Source organism: Parambassis ranga, chromosome 2 (genome assembly GCF_900634625.1).
Source record: "Parambassis ranga chromosome 2, fParRan2.1, whole genome shotgun sequence".
Classification (NCBI taxonomy): Eukaryota; Metazoa; Chordata; class Actinopteri; family Ambassidae; genus Parambassis; species Parambassis ranga.
In genome coordinates, this window is record NC_041023.1 from 3,671,675 (window position 1) to 3,689,143 (window position 17,469).

The 17,469-nt window shown below is 41.2% G+C and overlaps 1 protein-coding gene across 1 annotated transcript; it reads right to left on the minus strand.

The window, feature by feature from the left end:
• Positions 1-2,662: 2,662 nt before the first annotated feature.
• LOC114431846 (serine/threonine-protein kinase pim-2-like) lies at positions 2,663-9,500 on the minus strand. Its single transcript, XM_028399504.1, has 9 exons — positions 9,473-9,500; positions 9,250-9,344; positions 9,123-9,167; positions 8,811-9,035; positions 8,262-8,430; positions 7,953-8,126; positions 6,238-6,242; positions 3,027-3,091; positions 2,663-2,720 (listed from the first exon to the last, which is right to left on the minus strand). The coding sequence occupies exons 1-9, from the start codon at positions 9,498-9,500 to the stop codon at positions 2,663-2,665; spliced, it is 864 nt and encodes a 287-aa protein (XP_028255305.1).
• Positions 9,501-17,469: the final 7,969 nt, after the last annotated feature.

The following is a 17,469-nucleotide window of genomic DNA, read 5'->3' on the forward strand; positions in this document are numbered from 1 at the left end:
CACACCGAGCCTACCTCCTGCACCTCCGCGGCTACCAGCGGCTCAACCGCCGTGTGCGTCGAGCTTAGGCATCCCATCTTCACCTCACAGCAGCGGTATGAAGTGAGCCCATAAAAAGTCCTCAAACATGCAGTTTAATCAGATTTCTTTCCTCGTGTCTGTTAACCGTGCAGCCCAGCATTCCCTCACTACTCGGACTGTTGTTTGTCTCCATGGACCCGCCGCGTTGCTAAGGGCGCCGTTGCCACAATAAATCTGACCCCGGTTAAAGAGGCGACACCCAAAAGAAGCTCATGGTGTCACTGAGGGCGCCACATGTCACACTAGTGGTCACATTGGTCCACCTTATCAGAGAGCCCTGCTCTTCTGTGTCCTGTCCCCCAGTCACAAAAACTGCTTTCCAATTTTAGTGCATTAAAAAAACCCTCCTAGCAGTATGTAACCCATGGTCCAAATAGGGTAATAAATAATTAAAATCAATTAAATAGCATAAATAATATATATATATATATATATATATATATATATATATATATATATATATATATATATATCACAAGTACAAATATATATATACAGTTAATAAATAACAATGAAAACATAGCAATGACTATTTAATAAATAACCCTGTTAACATATTCTAAAGCTCCCGTTTATTTTCTCACAGCTTTCATGTGAGTTGAAATTTAATGTTACTGTCCCTTTAAGACGCTGTCCCAGGCGCTGTGTGCGAGCTCCTGAAGACACGGATAGAAACAGACGCTGACCAACTGATACACGCAAAATCTAAAGACCTCCTTCAAATTAAGTTTATCCAACATCTTGTACATTTATTTAACATATTTAGGCAACCCTCCAACATCAAAACAGTGATTTTGATGCGAGTGCTTGATGACGGTTTTGGCCAGGTTTTTTCCCTACCCCCGGGAGAGTTGAGGACAGCTCAGAGACAGACCAGACTCACTGGAACCAACTGAAAGACGTTACGTGAGCATGATGGCGAGCCTACCCAAGGAAGGATAACCTGCAAGGACTGAAACACCGCAAACGGACCACTGTTACGGTTTGACCAAGACAAACTGAACTGAACTGTGATATTTAACAGATCAAATTAGAAGGGGATCCCCAAATTGAAATTATTGTGTTGCAACACAATTATTTAGGAATTATTGAGGTGTGAATAGGTAAATGTATATGCGACATGGTTAAGGTATTTTATTTTTTCTATGTGTTTTCCTGCTAAAGGGTACCTGAATACTTACCTTTTGTGAAAAGATCACACTAAAACTAACCTAAATACTTACCTGTTCCCTAAAGAAAAGAGTTAACTCCAAGAAAAACAGAACAAACAAAGATAAATAGCTGAAAATTAGTTAAAGCAATTGTTCTAAATTAGCTATACAGAATATAAAAGACCGGTCTAAGAGAAACAGAAAAAACTAGAGCAAACCAGTATTTAAATCTTTTTAAACTCTATTTTAATAAGAAGGACCAAACGGGTTATTTTATACTGTTTATTGCTCATTTTGCACTGTAAATATTCATTGATATTTTTATTGATATTTTTGTACATATTTTATTGATCTATTTATTGATACTTTCATTACTCTATTTATTGATATTTTATTTCATTATCTATTCATCTGTTTATTAACCTGTTAAATATTTATTGTTGTTAAGTAAACTGCCGGCTTATATACAAATCTTCAAGTCTCTGTTCCTAATATTATTAATTACACCACTCCACGAACCTAGAACTGGTCCATCACTTGTTTTCAGCGACACAAGTGTTACAAGTAGGTGTCAAAGCTGCACCAGTGGCCTGTGCTAATGTAGGAGGGGGTGCAATCTGCAGATCTAAAACCAGACCTGCCAAATCATCAAATAATCGACTGAAGACAATCCGCCCAAAACTGCAGTGTAGTTCCTATAAACGGTGAGATCAGACTCTAGACTCTTGAATAAGGGTTACACATGAGAAGCAGCACAGCTGACAGTGGCAGTCCCCTGTAATGAGGGCTGCGGTGTCCTGGGGAGGTAGACAACTGATGCATGGCACTTCTGCTCCACCTTCAGGGTGCACCAAGTCCTTCCTCCATTACTTTTATAAGCTAAATATGTCCCAACACATCAGCACATCATACTGTGTAAATGCCTTCCATGTCTTGAAAATACATTAACAGTTAACTTTCTTATTTTGGTGGTGGATGGAGTCTTTGACAGGCAGAGGATACACACAGCTCATACTCCACCTGCAGCATTGACCAGGATCTACTCTTAATTATCATTGGTGTAAAAAAATAAAATAAATACCTGCACTCACACAGATAAAAAAAAAACTTTCATTTTTTTTTGCCTCAATGATCAGCAAAATCCGAGGAGACAGGCTGCAGCTCCTTGTTCAGGTTCAAGCTCTGTTGTGTTTGCAAAACATTCAGCTCCAAGAGCAGGAAGTATTCATGGCAGTTATAGTACAGTTAAATATATGATTTTATCTGCTGTAAGAACCAAATCTTAATCAGGTACATTTAGAAAAGTATATATATTTTAAATTATTTACATGATCAGTCAGTGTGTTAGTTAGTTAGCATGTTAAGGCCCCCAAAAATGTGATCATCGAGTCGGAAAAAAAACAAAATGAAAAATAATCATCTCTAAGGTTTCAATAGATCAAGCAGATCTCCTCAGACTCAGATTTAGAAAGAGAAATAGGACCAAGACTGCAACACAGGAAGAAAGCACAGGACAGTAAACCGGGGAGAGTAACTCGGAGAACAAGGAAATGAAAATAAAACCATCTATATTAACTATCATAATGATTATTATAACGTCACTGAACATCAGGGGGGTAAGGGCAATAGAAAAAATTAAGGACATACTAAACAACACACACTCAGACATCCTCTGCCTGCAAGAGGTACGATGGAGCACCGACCTGTTGGAAACGGTGAAAAAACACTGGGGAGGGGACATTTTTTATGCCCCTGGACCCACGGGCCAGGCAGGCGCAGCAATTCTGTGCAAACCGGGCCTCCCCTGCGATGTGTCCTGCGTGCATGCTGGCGACGGGGGCCGGCTGGTCGTGACAGATCTGGGGAAGAACAGAGAGAAACTAAGAATCATGAGCATTTACGGAAGTAACGAGGAAACAGAAAGGAAAGAATTTATAAGGAAAAAAAATAAAATAAATAAATGGATAACTGGGAAATGCGGAATGTGGGAAATACACTGGAAGGTTTACAAACTGTCATGAGCCAGGGTTTTGGCTCTTTGTCTTATTGTGTTATTATATTGTTTGTTTTGTTATTTAGTTTGCAGTGTTTGCCCTCTTTCTCTGCTGCTCTTCAGTCCTTCCCTCTCTCCTTCTGTTCCTCCTCCCTGATTACCTGCTCCTCCCTAATTGTGTTCACCTGTGTCGTCTCTCCTCTTTTTAAGCCCTGTGCCTTCCCTTTGTCTTTGTCAGTTCTTCCCTTGTGATCCCTTGTGAACCCCATGTGAATCCTGCCTTCCACCGTTTCGTCGTCCTCCTTCTTCCTCCATGTCTCCTCCATGTTTCCTTGTCCTCCCTTCTTCCCCCTTCTTCCTCAGGTTTGGTTTTGTTTTTGACCTCCTTTCTTTTGTGTTTATTTGTACTTTTATTTTGCATTTTTGACTGGCACTGCTTTCAGTAGCCCTCCTTCAGTTCGCCTGCTCCTCTGGTCATTGTTTTGTAGTTTAGCTTTGAATAAAGCTCCCTTTTTGTTGCACTTTGTTTTGTCTGCGCCTGGGTCCTGTTAAAAACTACACCTCACACAACACAAACTATGTACAGAATCATTGTATCACTTAAAATAACATACAACATAACAGTTGTGGCTGTGTTAGTAACTTACTTTGTAGATGACTGGCTCAGAAAATACTGGAGTATCAACACAGTATCTGTGAAGAGGACACAGAAAAACAATAAATGCATTGTGTTTACTGTCAGTTCTGGTAGCTGCTAACTCCATGGGTATTAATAAAGTTCATGTGAATGCACGACACTTTGATCATGTTCAGGTTTAAATGACAAACCAAACAGGCTCTCACACACAAGGAGTTCAGTAGCTATGGTAACACATTAACACATCATCATTAAACAAGTGAACAGCATGAAACAGCCATGACCCAGATACTAGGCCTCTCAGCATAACATTAAGGATTTAACCTAATCAAATGAACTCAAAATTAATTAGTAATCCTGTACTTCTGACCTCTCCTTGTGATCAACAATTACATGTAATTACAAATAATGCAATTAGCATTTTAACTCACAGTTGCAACTCACAGTTTAATTACCAAAAGTACCAGACAACAGAAAAAAATGACATGTTTGAAACAGTTACAAAACACAGCAATAGTCATTCAACTTGACGCCACATCAGTTACTAAAGCACCAGTCTACCAGCCTCATTTAAATCATATGTATAAACTGCTAGTGATGAAACAGTTAAGCACACATTTGCATCAGAAGCAGCAGAGCAAAACACGACAACACACATACAAAACAACTACATCTGTCAATTAGCAAAAAAGGCTATCCCACATATTAATGCTTCCAAGGTGATGACAGTGTGCTTTTACACAGCACTCAACTTTCAGTCACAACACACTGCACTAACCACAGTAACCAAACATGGCAGACCACAGTCATTTACCCAGTCACAACTGCACTGATGCTTTTACACTGTCCCACACACCTTCATTCATGATGAGAGCATTATAGCACCAAAACCAGCACGTTAATGTGAAACCATACATGAGGATTAGGATTCACCACTGACACTGTTAGCCTTTCACATGCAGTAAAATACACTAACTAACTACACACAGCCAGCCTCATAGACACACACACACACAGCCAGCCTCAGACACACACACACACACACAGCCAGTCTCAGAGACACACAGACACACACAGCCAGCCTCAGGGCAATATAGAAGCTCATAATGCACAGCAAAGCTAATGAAGCCACATACAGATGTTTCAGTGTACAGGCTAATCCACAAAGCATTAACATTAGCAATATGCAGAGAAAAGACACCATGAAACTGCCACATCATTACAGAGCTTCAGCAATATTAAGCAATGCTTATATTCTCAGTTGACTGTTAAAATAAATGAGCCCTGCTTAATTTAGCACCTGCTGATTAACATAAGCCACAGTACTTTTCCATTCACATGCTAGCAGCCACATGCTAGCAGCCACACGCTAGCAGCCACGCCTGTCTGTACCAAACCAGCACGGCACAGACCGTTTGTAAAACACACCATAATCTCCAAAAACCAGCCACACCATGAGAACAGCTTTAAAAGACATTTCTTCCAGAACTGTCCATCAACAGAGCTCAGCACATGTTAAACAGGCCAACCGTTAGAATCATAGCAGAGCAGGTTATTTGACAAATACACACAGCAGTAGTAGATTAGCCAGCTAGCTACTGTCTGCTAACACAAGTCCATCCATCAAAGAGGAACAGTAAAATAAAGCAGGAACACTTTGTTATTGTGACGTTAAATACACTGTAAAAATGGAGGGTTATTTTTACTATATTTTATTATCATCCATTTAATATTCTCTGTCCTCACTTGGTGCCCACAGCCTGAGCCATGATACAGATAGGACCAGTTGTCCATAAGAGCTTATGGAAACATGTGGAAGATGTTTGTACTGTAAAGTTAATGTAACTACAGATTGTCATGTTTTATTGCTGCTTTCTTTCTGGAGTATTTCACCTGTTCATACACCATGTTCCATTATATAGACACACCTGCTGTGTGTGTTTGTAACAGTTAGAGCAGGTAGATCATTCTGACCTGGTTATTAAAAAGTAGCTGTAGAGCCATAACAGTGTGGGCTTTTGACGCAGAAGAGTTAAGTAAGTAGCTAGCTGCTACTCTTAGCATTGAAAGTTTGATCCAATCTTGTGCTTTTATTACCATCATAAGCTTTGCAGAATGTTCAGGAAACCCGCTCGCAGGATCTCAGCCAGTTATACAGTGCGCCAGGAACAGGCCCTCAGGATGACCATTTTCCTCCGGAAGATATATGGCCCGACAAAGTTTCTGTTCAGAGAGCAGGGAGAGGATGCAGAATTCACTGTGAGTTTATTCTAGAGGAATGCTGTGTGTTGCTAAACTCCAACTGATCCTCATCCTTATTCTAACTCATCTGCTCATTTTGGTCAGGTGTCCTTGGGTGAACTGCATCAGTGTACCTGCCCTGTTAAACAGAGAAAGAGCTATGCAAGCACATCTGCTGGTATCCATGACACACAGCAGGAAGTTTGAGTTTAATATTTGTAATGTGTAGCTTCTTCATGTTAGAGCTATGTTTGTGATTTTTTTAATGTATTTCTTACAGCCATTCTCTGATTGCTTTGTCACATATTTAAAAGTACAGTTATGGTTGCATATGGCCTGTAAGTCCTTTGAAATTTGTCAGCTGTTTGGCACACACATGCCACAGATTCATTTCAGCTTGGACTCGGGGACAAACAAATCGAGAACATGGTCGAGCGTTCACACATGGACTCTGCCCTGTAAGCACAAGGTAAAACTTGATTTTTTTTAACTTTAGGACGAATGCAACATTATTATATATGTAGTTCTCTTTCGTGTCGAGACTATCTCTCCACCCTACATATTCCATATGTACGGGGACTGATCTCCACGGGAGCAGGTGACGTGGATACTCTTTAAGACACACCACCTGTGGTGGCCACGCAATGATTGGCACCGTGGCTATATAAGCACCACGCATGCGTGGCCTCCTCGATTCTTTGATTTCCACAGCATCAATCAGTCAGGATGTGGTTCATATCAGATTTAAAGAAACCAGCGTGTGTAGAGGAGACAGAGTGAATGCAGTATTGTCCGGCAAGAGAGCTTTCCTTTTACATTGGCTGCGGTAAAGTCACTGCTGTGGACTTGGCTCTGCCGGTTGGCTCTTGCGGCTATTGTCTCACACGAAATCCGACCTCGTCGGAGGTAGCGTGCAAACTTGCTCTCTAGCTGGCATTGGCGCTGAACGAGTAGAGGTTACCTGAGCACCAAATCCGACTCGTTGGAGGACGCGCTGGGCGTGCTTCCTTGTTCTTCTGCCATGTGCCATGCTGTGGAGGATGGCCATGACCACTGTGTGCAGTGTCGGGCTGGGACCATGCATGCATGGCCAGGGAGGTCCCGGCTCCTTGCATGAATTGCTTTATCCTGCCTGCTATTGCGAGGAAAGCCAGAGAGCTGGTCTCACGGAGCTGAGCTGTGCTGATAAAAACTAACTGGAGGCTGGAGATGACATCACACGGTGTGGAGAAACATCCCTCAGAGAGAGAAGCCATGGCCTTTAGAAAGCCTGTTCATAATTAATAAATATTTATTAATTATGAACAGGCTTTCTAATGATTTATTCACACTAAGAGCACAAACAATAGGTCTATTGTGAAGTGTGAATAAATCATATAAATAAATACATATATTTGTTTATGTATTCATGTTATGAGTAGTTCTGAAAAATCAATTTTCCTCTTCTTGTGCCACGACGCCCTCTGCAGGCCATGTTACTTAGTCTAAGATCACGCTGGCGTGATTATATCACGTGACATTTTCAATGCGCCGTAACAGAAAAACTCCACCATCTACAATGCTTTGGAAAGTGCAGATTTTGAACTTTCACCCAGTTTTTATTTTATATTGATACACCCAGTAAAACCGGAGATACGATTTAGTTTGAGTATTTGTCAGAGCATAAAAGAGTGATCAGAGCGCTCGGCAGGCGTTGCATTTCTCTCGACGTACTCGTCAGTTTTGGTCTGTTTACAAGTCGGTCAGATGTGTTGAATGAGCTGACGTAATTCTATGTGATGACGTAATTCTACGTGATGACAGCGACGTCTGACGTCACTCGTCATTGAAATGGAAAACTGTTTTATACTTGTTGACAGTTTAGGATCAATCCTGATCTTGTCAAGGGTGAAGTCCAGGGTACTAAAGTTCTGATGTTCTTTGAACAAGGAGTAAAAAATGGCTCCTATCTGCCAGACAGTGGTGGGACGGGCCTCATACTTTCCCTCTTCAAACCATTCTGGAGGTGCGTATCGTGATGTTCCTGGTACACGCAGTAGTAGCAGAGAAAAGAGAGACAAATGATGGAGATAAAAGACAGAACAAAGATCAGGTGGAGGTTTGTTTACATGTGAAGACCCTTATCTTTAGAGTTCACAAATGCAGGCGGGTAACAAACCACAGAAGGTCTTTAAGGTGTTTTCATTTGAGAACGTTGCACAGCCTGAATCGATGATGAGCACTCTATTATGCTCAATGTCCATGAGCAGGTTTGCAGGCTTGAGGTCCCGGTGAAAGATCCCTTTTGAATGCATGTCGATGGATGCGTCCACCAGCTGCTTCAGGACCGACTGAGACACAGATAAACACAGACAAAGACATCATCTGATTAGGTGTCACAGGAGCATGTGTTTTATATATATCCTACATTGACTCAGTATGTCTTGTGTTGAAAAAATGAATCTGGACTCATTAAGACAAAAAAAAAATCAAACCAGCATTTTAAACAACAGGAAACATGAGCATTGTTTCCACATTAGAGCTACGTGGCACAGCTAGTGTGGCCTACATAGGTGGTTACATGTCCAGATGAGAGTTAAAGGTAATTCCATACTTGTGTTCCAGAGTAAGATTCACCACTCTTCAGTTTTGTTTACCACTATTTTGGGCATTTAGCCAAATGGCTTAAAAAATATCAACACAGAATCATACACAGTATGTTTCATACCATTGCTTGGTGTTCCTGCAGGTATCCACCTTTTATAGTCTGAAGGTATTTATAAAAGTCCATGGCAAACGGCGGTCGTTCCATCACAAGAACTAGTTGATTATCCAGATAGTACCAGTCTAGAAGGGACACCGTGGCTGACCTCCTGACTTCTCCGGGTACACCTCCTGTTTTCAACATGAAGGCCACCTCCAAGGCGATGCAGTAGGTTTTGCCGTTGCAGTGCTGCAGAAAATAAACGCACCTTATAAATGAGCTCCTTCACACACAGCTGATGAATGGTTGTCAGGAAAGGAGCTTTTCCCTCACCACTCTTCCAAATCTGATCATCTTCCAGGGAATGTACTTGATTGCCACCTGCTCAAGACAAAAATGCTTTGCTGTTGTCACTGTACATCAGTGTATATTGCAATGTGTGCGACGTGTCTTGAAGACTTACCTTTAGGTTGTCTTCATTACGGATGCCTGCAAACACGGAACCAAATCCTCCTTTGCCGATTGGTCTAAGCTTAGTGTAGGTGTTTTCAAAATGATCTGAAATCACACAGAGATGTGTTTTGTTGAGATGTGTCTACTACTGCTCATCACAGAAATGCTTCTTTGTTTTTCAGATCTTTCATTTAGACGTGTGAACACGTCCCTGCGTTATGTTTCGCACTTACCTCGCTGTGTGTTTGCTGCAGAAGACATCTGGTAAATCTCTTCAGGAGACTGATTATCGACAACACAGTTGGATTCGCTGTTGTCCTCTTCCACCTCCTCATGCTCCTCAGCATTTGGAATTATAAAGCAGGAAAGTGAACTAAGTCTGCTGCTGATAACAATGACCTCTTGTGCAGCTATGACAGGTCGTTCAGGGCTTCTGCTTCTTATTCTTTTTGCCGGTCTCTCCTCTTTGTGGCTTTCAGCCTTCCTTTTTTCAGAGTGCTGACAGTTGTTGGGGTCTGATTCCGGGCTGCGTCCCCGACTGTGTTTGGTGGTCTTGTTGGGGTCGCAACTTTTTCTCCTTTTGGGTTCAGAATCTGCAAAATCACCCTCTGCCTTTCTTTTTTTATTAGACATGTTTTTTCCTGCAATGAGGAAAACAATGTGTACTTCTCTTCTATTTTTTTGTAATGCATAACTACAGCTTTGATACCTTATCATTACGTTTCTGGCCCACACATGGTCTCACAATGGGAGATGTGAAGGAAAGATGGATGCAGGCCATGTAACATGAACTACAAACATACACCTGTGACTGTCTCATCAATGAAATCAGTTGTTTTAAGTGCAGATTAAATCAAGTATTTACAATGTCGGTTTACATCATATCACCATATCATTTACAACAGGTGCACAATAAAGCTATTGAAGCCAGAAATTTCATTAGATTCAAAGCAGTAGACTATGAAGATATTCAGTTCCTAAAGTCACAGCATAAATATAATATTTAAACACAAAAAATGCTAGAAATTACAGACATTGCAGATCAGTTGAAGAAAGTGTGTAAAAACATGCTTCTTTAACTGAAAGTCATTACTTACCTGCATGCAATCCAAAGGACGCTCCCATAAACTCTTCGAAAATGTAGAATTAGGCTCTTGTCTCAGACGTGACAAGAAAATGTAAACTCTGCAAGCTCTGAGTGTAAAGTGCTGCTCTGACAGTGAAGACTGAAGAGTTTATAATGCAATGACAAGATCAAAGCAACGTTATACACAACATTCCATACATGTCCATATATGGACAAATGTAAAATATGTTAGGCCCGTTACTATAGTAACGGACCTAACAAAGCCAGTGGCTTTCATCGAGCGAGCGTAAAACACCGCAAAGAGAACTGTCAGTGCTGGTCAAGCTGCACATAGCCACCAGCTCGTATTCTTATCAGCAAGAATAAAATATACCTTGACCAAGCTGTCAAATATATACTAGTGGTGAGATTGCAGACTGTAAACCAACCTGGTCAAATGCATAAAGAATTACTTGCATTTCCTGAAGAAAATGCAAGTTTGTTTTTACCAAAAACAAACTCTGCTGTCACCATGGTAACAGCAGAAATGGTTTCTCTATCTTGTAATTTGTAGGAGGAGTAGCATTTTGCAGAAGACATGGAAAATGTCAAATGTCCTGAATGAGCTGAATCTTTTTGGATGCATGGCAACATCATGTAACATCAAGTAGCATCAGTCTGTCACCATGGTAACAGAAGAGGAGACCTCAAAAGTCCCCGGCCATTTGAATTGCAATTATTATTGACATGTCCTGAATGAGCTGAATCTTTTGATGTTTGAATGGTTTGAATCGGCCCATGCATTCTGAAGATATGCTGAGCCAAAAAAGTACAGAAAAATAATAATAATTATTGACGGTTTCCACACATGTCCTGAATGAGCTGAATCTTTTGATATTTGAATGGTTTGAATCGGCCCATGCATTCTGAAGATATGCTTAGCCAAAAACGTACAGAAAAATAATAATAATAATAATAAAGAAAAGAAGAACAATAGTTTGGTTGCTGGGCAACCAAACTAATGAGCCCTGCTTAATTTAGCACCTGCTGATTAACATAAGCCACAGTATTTTTCCATTCACATGCTAGCAGCCACACGCTAGCAGCCACATGCTAGCAGCCACATGCTAGCAGCCACACGCTAGCAGCCACGCCTGTCTGTACCAAACCAGCACGGCACAGACCGTTTGTAAAACACACCATAATCTCCAAAAACCAGCCACACCATGAGAACAGCTTTAAGAGACATTTCTTCCAGAACTGTCCATCAACAGAGCTCAGCACATGTTAAACAGGCCAACCGTTAGAATCATAGCAGAGCAGGTTATTTGACAAATACACACAGCACATCAACATTATCTCTACACTGCACAATAACACCAATGTATGAAACGTTTTTAAATATCTAGCAACATTATCAGCATGAATATGTTAAGCTAGTAAGCTAAAAACAAGCAGCGTTCGTGCCATACGGTTTTTATATCAGGTCCAAGGGTCCAATCAGATGTCCCCTTCAGTGACCATGCACCTGGCTGTCATAGGACGGACTGTCTGTCAAATGTCAGCCATATTGGTCTGTGTGCAGGTCACATAGCAGGTGTAGATACACACACACACACACACACACACACACACACACACACACACACACACACACACGGTGACGGTGCGCGAGTAGCAGTAGTAGATTAGCCAGCTAGCTACTGTCTGCTAACACAAGTCCATCCATCAAAGAGGAACAGTAAAATAAAGCAGGAACACTTTGTTATTGTGACGTTAAATACACTGTAAAAATGGAGGGTTATTTTTACTATATTTTATTATCATCCATTTAATATTCTCTGTCCTCACTTGGTGCCCACAGCCTGAGCCATGATACAGATAGGACCAGTTGTCCATAAGAGCTTATGGAAACATGTGGAAGATGTTTGTACTGTAAAGTTAATGTAACTACAGATTGTCATGTTTTATTGCTGCTTTCTTTCTGGAGTATTTCACCTGTTCATACACCATGTTCCATTATATAGACACACCTGCTGTGTGTGTTTGTAACAGTTAGAGCAGGTAGATCATTCTGACCTGGTTATTAAAAAGTAGACTGTAGAGCCATAACAGTGTGGGCTTTTGACGCAGAAGAGTTAAGTAAGTAGCTAGCTGCTACTCTTAGCATTGAAAGTTTGATCCAATCTTGTGCTTTTATTACCATCATAAGCTTTGCAGAATGTTCAGGAAACCCGCTCGCAGGATCTCAGCCAGTTATACAGTGCGCCAGGAACAGGCCCTCAGCATGACCATTTTCCTCCGGAAGATATATGGCCCGACAAAGTTTCTGCTCAGAGAGGAGGGAGAGGATGCAGAATTCACTGTGAGTTTATTCTAGGGGAATGCTGTGTGTTGCTAAACTCCAACTGATCCTCATCCTTATTCTAACTCGTCTGCTCATTTTGGTCAGGTGTCCTTGGGTGAACTGCATCAGTGTACCTGCCCTGTTAAACAGAGAAAGAGCTATGCAAGCACATCTGCTGGTATCCATGACACACAGCAGGAAGTTTGAGTTTAATATTTGCAATGTGTAGCTTCTTCATGTTAGAGCTATGTCTGTGATTTAATCAAGGCTTATTTTGTGTTGCAGGTAGTGTGCAGACTTGCTCTGTAGCTGGCGTTGGCGCTGAATGAGTACAGGCTACCTGAGCGAGAAATCCGACTCGCCGGAGGACGCGCCGGGCGTGCTTCATGTTCTTCTACCGCTCCATGTGTGCTTGGGTATAGAGGATGGAGTGTGAATAGTGGCACACTTACCTCAGAAGAGAGTTGGGGGTGTAAATGGTGCCTCTGACAGTATTGTCTGCACAAACACTGAGGATGGCCACACCTGCTGTGTAATCAAAATGCCTGTGGAGGATGGCCGTGACCACTGTGTGCAGTGTTGGGCTGGGACCATGCATGCATGGCCAGGGAGGTCAGAAAGCCTGTTCATAATTAATTATGAACAGGCTTTCTAATGATTTATTCACACTAAGAGCACAAACAATATGTCTATTGTGAAGTGTGAATAAATCATATAAATAAATACATATATTTGTTTATGTATTCATGTTATGAGTAGTTCTGAAAAATCCATTTTCCTCTTCTTGTGCCATGAGCCCCTCTGCAGGCCAAAGCCACTCTTGCAGCTGTCACCGTGTTACCGGGGCTTCGGCGTTTTTAGTCTAAGATCACGCCGGCGTGATTATATCACGTGACATTTTCAATGCGCCGTAACAGAAAAACTCCGCCATCTACAATGCTTTGGAAAGTGCAGATTTCGAACTTTCACCCAGATTTTTATTTTATAGTGATACACCCAGTAAAACCAGAGATATGATACGTTTTAGTTCGAGTATTTGTCAGAGCATAAAAGAGCGATCAGAGCGCTCGGCAGGCGTTGCATTTCTCTCGACGTACTCGTCAATTTTGGTCTGTTTACAAGTCGGTCAGATGTGTTGAATGAGCTGACGTAATTCTATGTGATGACGTAATTCTACGTGATGACAGCGACGTCTGACGTCACTCGGGGAGGCGCCAAAATCACTGAACCGGCAGTCAACCGTGGGAGTTAGCGGAGTTAGCGGGAGAAGACATGTGTATTTAGAGAAGAAGAGAAGAAGATCAGAAAAAGACCAGGACTATCGAGGAGAACATGAAGCGTTCGATGAATGTCAAGCAAGCCCTTGACTTGTTTTTTAGAGAGGAAGATGAAGAGGGTGAGCCCACTTCATCTTCGTCATCGGAGGAGGAGAGTGGCGCTGAGGATGATGAGGTGACTGACCCGCCTTTTGTCATCGGCCGTGACCGGAAAGGCAAACTTACCATGAATGTATTTATAGCCTTTGCTCTATTGTAAACACTCTAAACCTGTTTTATATTTCATATAATGTTATATTCAGGAAGTTTTATGTGTACAGAGCAGAGGTGAAATAATAAATAGGCCTACATAGATACATTGGTAAGCGTTCAGCTGTTTGTTACCCCATTATCTAAATTTAGATGAGTATAATAATTTCATGCTCATTTCAAAGCAATGTATACACTGGTTTTCCTAGTGTTTACTTTGGATTATATTTAGACTTGAACTTTCTCATACTGAGTCCCCATGTTCATGTCTTTTACCCAACTACATAAAAGAGCAGCCAAACTTGCATCCACATCTTTAGGATTTCTCCATTCAGAATGAATGGAGCAACTTAGGGCCTATTAAACATTATATAAAACCAATCAGAAAAAAAAATTCAAGTTCAAATCTGTTTATGTCCTAAAAGTAACAAAAACACAATCCTGACAGAGGTTGTCACATAAAAAGGTTAAAGAAAAAAGAAAAGAAAGAATAGTTCCCCTTTTCAAAATAAAATAAAATATCGACAACACAAATCTGGTCTTACAATAAGTACAGTTTGTGAAGATGGAAGCGTTTTCATCCCGGTGTCTTGACGTGTCCTGTGGTGTCCCCCAGGGGTCAGTAGTGGGCCCTAAATTATTCAACTTGCATATCAATAATGTATTCAAAATGTCACACTCAGCTCAGAAAGTGTGACAAATTGGGGAGGCCAAACACAACAAAAAACAATTTTACCATTTCATTAAAAAAGAAAAGTAGTTGAACACATGCAACTAACAAAGTAAGGTGCTGGCAAAATACACTGCCATGGGTGCAGCTGACAAGAGAGAGCAGCTGCCATCCAAGAAGGCCAGGAGGGCAGAGAGAGTGAGGCAAGCAAGCTGGGCCCTCTTAAACCTTATCCAGCTCGTCAGCTCAGGTGTACTGCATGAGTGCAGGATCGGCTCCACCCAGCAATCTCCTGCACACACATGAGAAAAGAGACAGCAGCAACACCACTCCCTGAGAGGCTAACCCAGGGCCGTGTCTAAATGAGTCAATTGTTTGTTTGCAGATGCGAAATATATTCTACTGTGATTATATTTATACAAAGAATACATGAATGACACAGTTCTGATTGTAAAAAGCATGTGAATAAAAGTGAACTGAAGTTAAAGTGTATGTATGTATATACATATATATACATATGACAGATGTATTAATGTTGCAGGGAATGTGCATACAAACACTTCTGCTGTGTTTTGCTGCTTTGTTGAAAATGTCCCAGCTGCTTCAATAAAACTTGTAAAAAGATATATGCATGGTGATGTTTCATCCTGCAGACTGGGTTAAAATAAGCTGCAGTGCTGATTTCATGTAAATGTCTGTATGCAGCCCAAATGGCAAAAGAATTCATACAGTGCTAATTAGCTCTCAGCTAGTTCTGCAGTTTTACATCATCTGTCGTATTCTAGCATTGAATAAAACTATATACTATTTGCGTTTCATCAGTTTGATTGGGCTCTTTTATCTGATAAGCTGACAGGCAGCCTGAATGAAGACAGTCATTATATGTACACGTTCCACTCCGTTCTACTGATGTTAGTTCATATTTCAGAGCTCCTTCTTCTGTCTCTTCCTCTCTTTGTGGAAGACTTTCCCATCAGGCTGTTCTCTCCACTTCAGGGTCACTCCTTTCCCCTTCAGTCTGTCCTGGAGCTGCAACACACACACAGTAACAGGAGGATAAATCAGTGACTGAACATCAAATGAGCTGCATGTTTTTCTGATTCTTTACCTGCACTGAGCACAGCAAACATTTCTAAAGATAAATGTTGGAGAGTTTGCAGACTGACCTTTTTCAGGAGCTCTGCTTTAGCAGCAGGGTCATTCAGATCCACAGAGGAGTTCTCTGACTTTATCCTCACCTGAAACACTTCAAACACACGAGAGACAAAAACTGACTGTGAGTTTGTTGTTGTTTTAAAGGTGTGACCTCACAACTGTAACAACATACCTTTTTATGAAGCTCTTCTTTTACAGGCTTCTCTGTCACTGTCAGCTTGTTGTAACAGACAAATGGTAGTTTGGTGCCAGATCGCAGTAACCTCCATCTTCCTGATTTCTGCACAGCTGCAGCACCATACCATCCACCGTAGTACTCATCAGTTATTTTTTCATCCCAGTATCGGAATGAATATTTGCTGCCATCACTCCAGTAAAAATGACGGTATTCGATCGAGCCAACCCATGCCCACACTCCACTCGGAACCAACACATACTCACTGCTCGACCAGCTACACGTCAGAGATGTGTAGTTCTCCCTGCAGTACCTCCAAGCTGTGAACCAGCTCATTGATTGATTCACAAAAATATACCTGTTTCCACCAGCTGTAAAATTAAAATGTTGAGTTCTTTACAAGGATGTACTCTACACATTATATACAGTACAGAATATATATATGCAAATAATAATCACAACAATAATAACATCCCTTTGAACACAGAGAATGCTGTGTGCTGTGTACTCACCATAACAGACAAATGGACGCTTCACTGAGCAGTAATCCCATCCCTGTGGTCCACTGTTTGTAATGTAATAACATGAAAAATGGACTAGTGTCGGGTCAGTGTCTGTTGGTTTATCATGTTCCAAACATCATTATCATTAGGACATCCCCAGCTCGAATAATAATCTACATAAAGGCCAATCCAGACATCAGAAGTGTAACCAGCAGATGAAACTATGTTGACAAGTTGTTCCATTTCTTCAGTGGTTTCAATAGTAGCCAGGTCTGTGTGGTAGATTCTGCAGTAGGTCTGAGCCTCAGACCAAGTCTTATTTGCATTAACAAAGTGGAACTGATGGACAAGACAAGAGGAGAGGACGAGTCCCCCTGTGAGAAAATCAAATGTTTGAACATGTGAGGTGGCTCCAGATTAACAAAGAGGATTTCATCCAATAGATTCTAGCAAACAGAAAGAGTTGACTGACCTGAGAGGAACAAGACAGCCAGCAGGATCCTCTTCATCATGATGAGCTCTGTGGGATCTCAGAGGAAACTCTGCTTTTATCAGTGTCACTATGCAAATGAGCATCTCTATTGCCAGAATAAACTATTGCTATAAAATGTTTCTGCAAACTACCGATAGGTGCTCTTTAGGGTGTGGCCTCTACTTTATATCCTTTCATATTTAGACAGAAGTCTTTACACTTTTAGAGAACTGTACACACATTTGTTTAATTTCTACTCATTTGTTTACTTTAGTGGACACACACACACACATCATGTTATACATGATGAACCCGA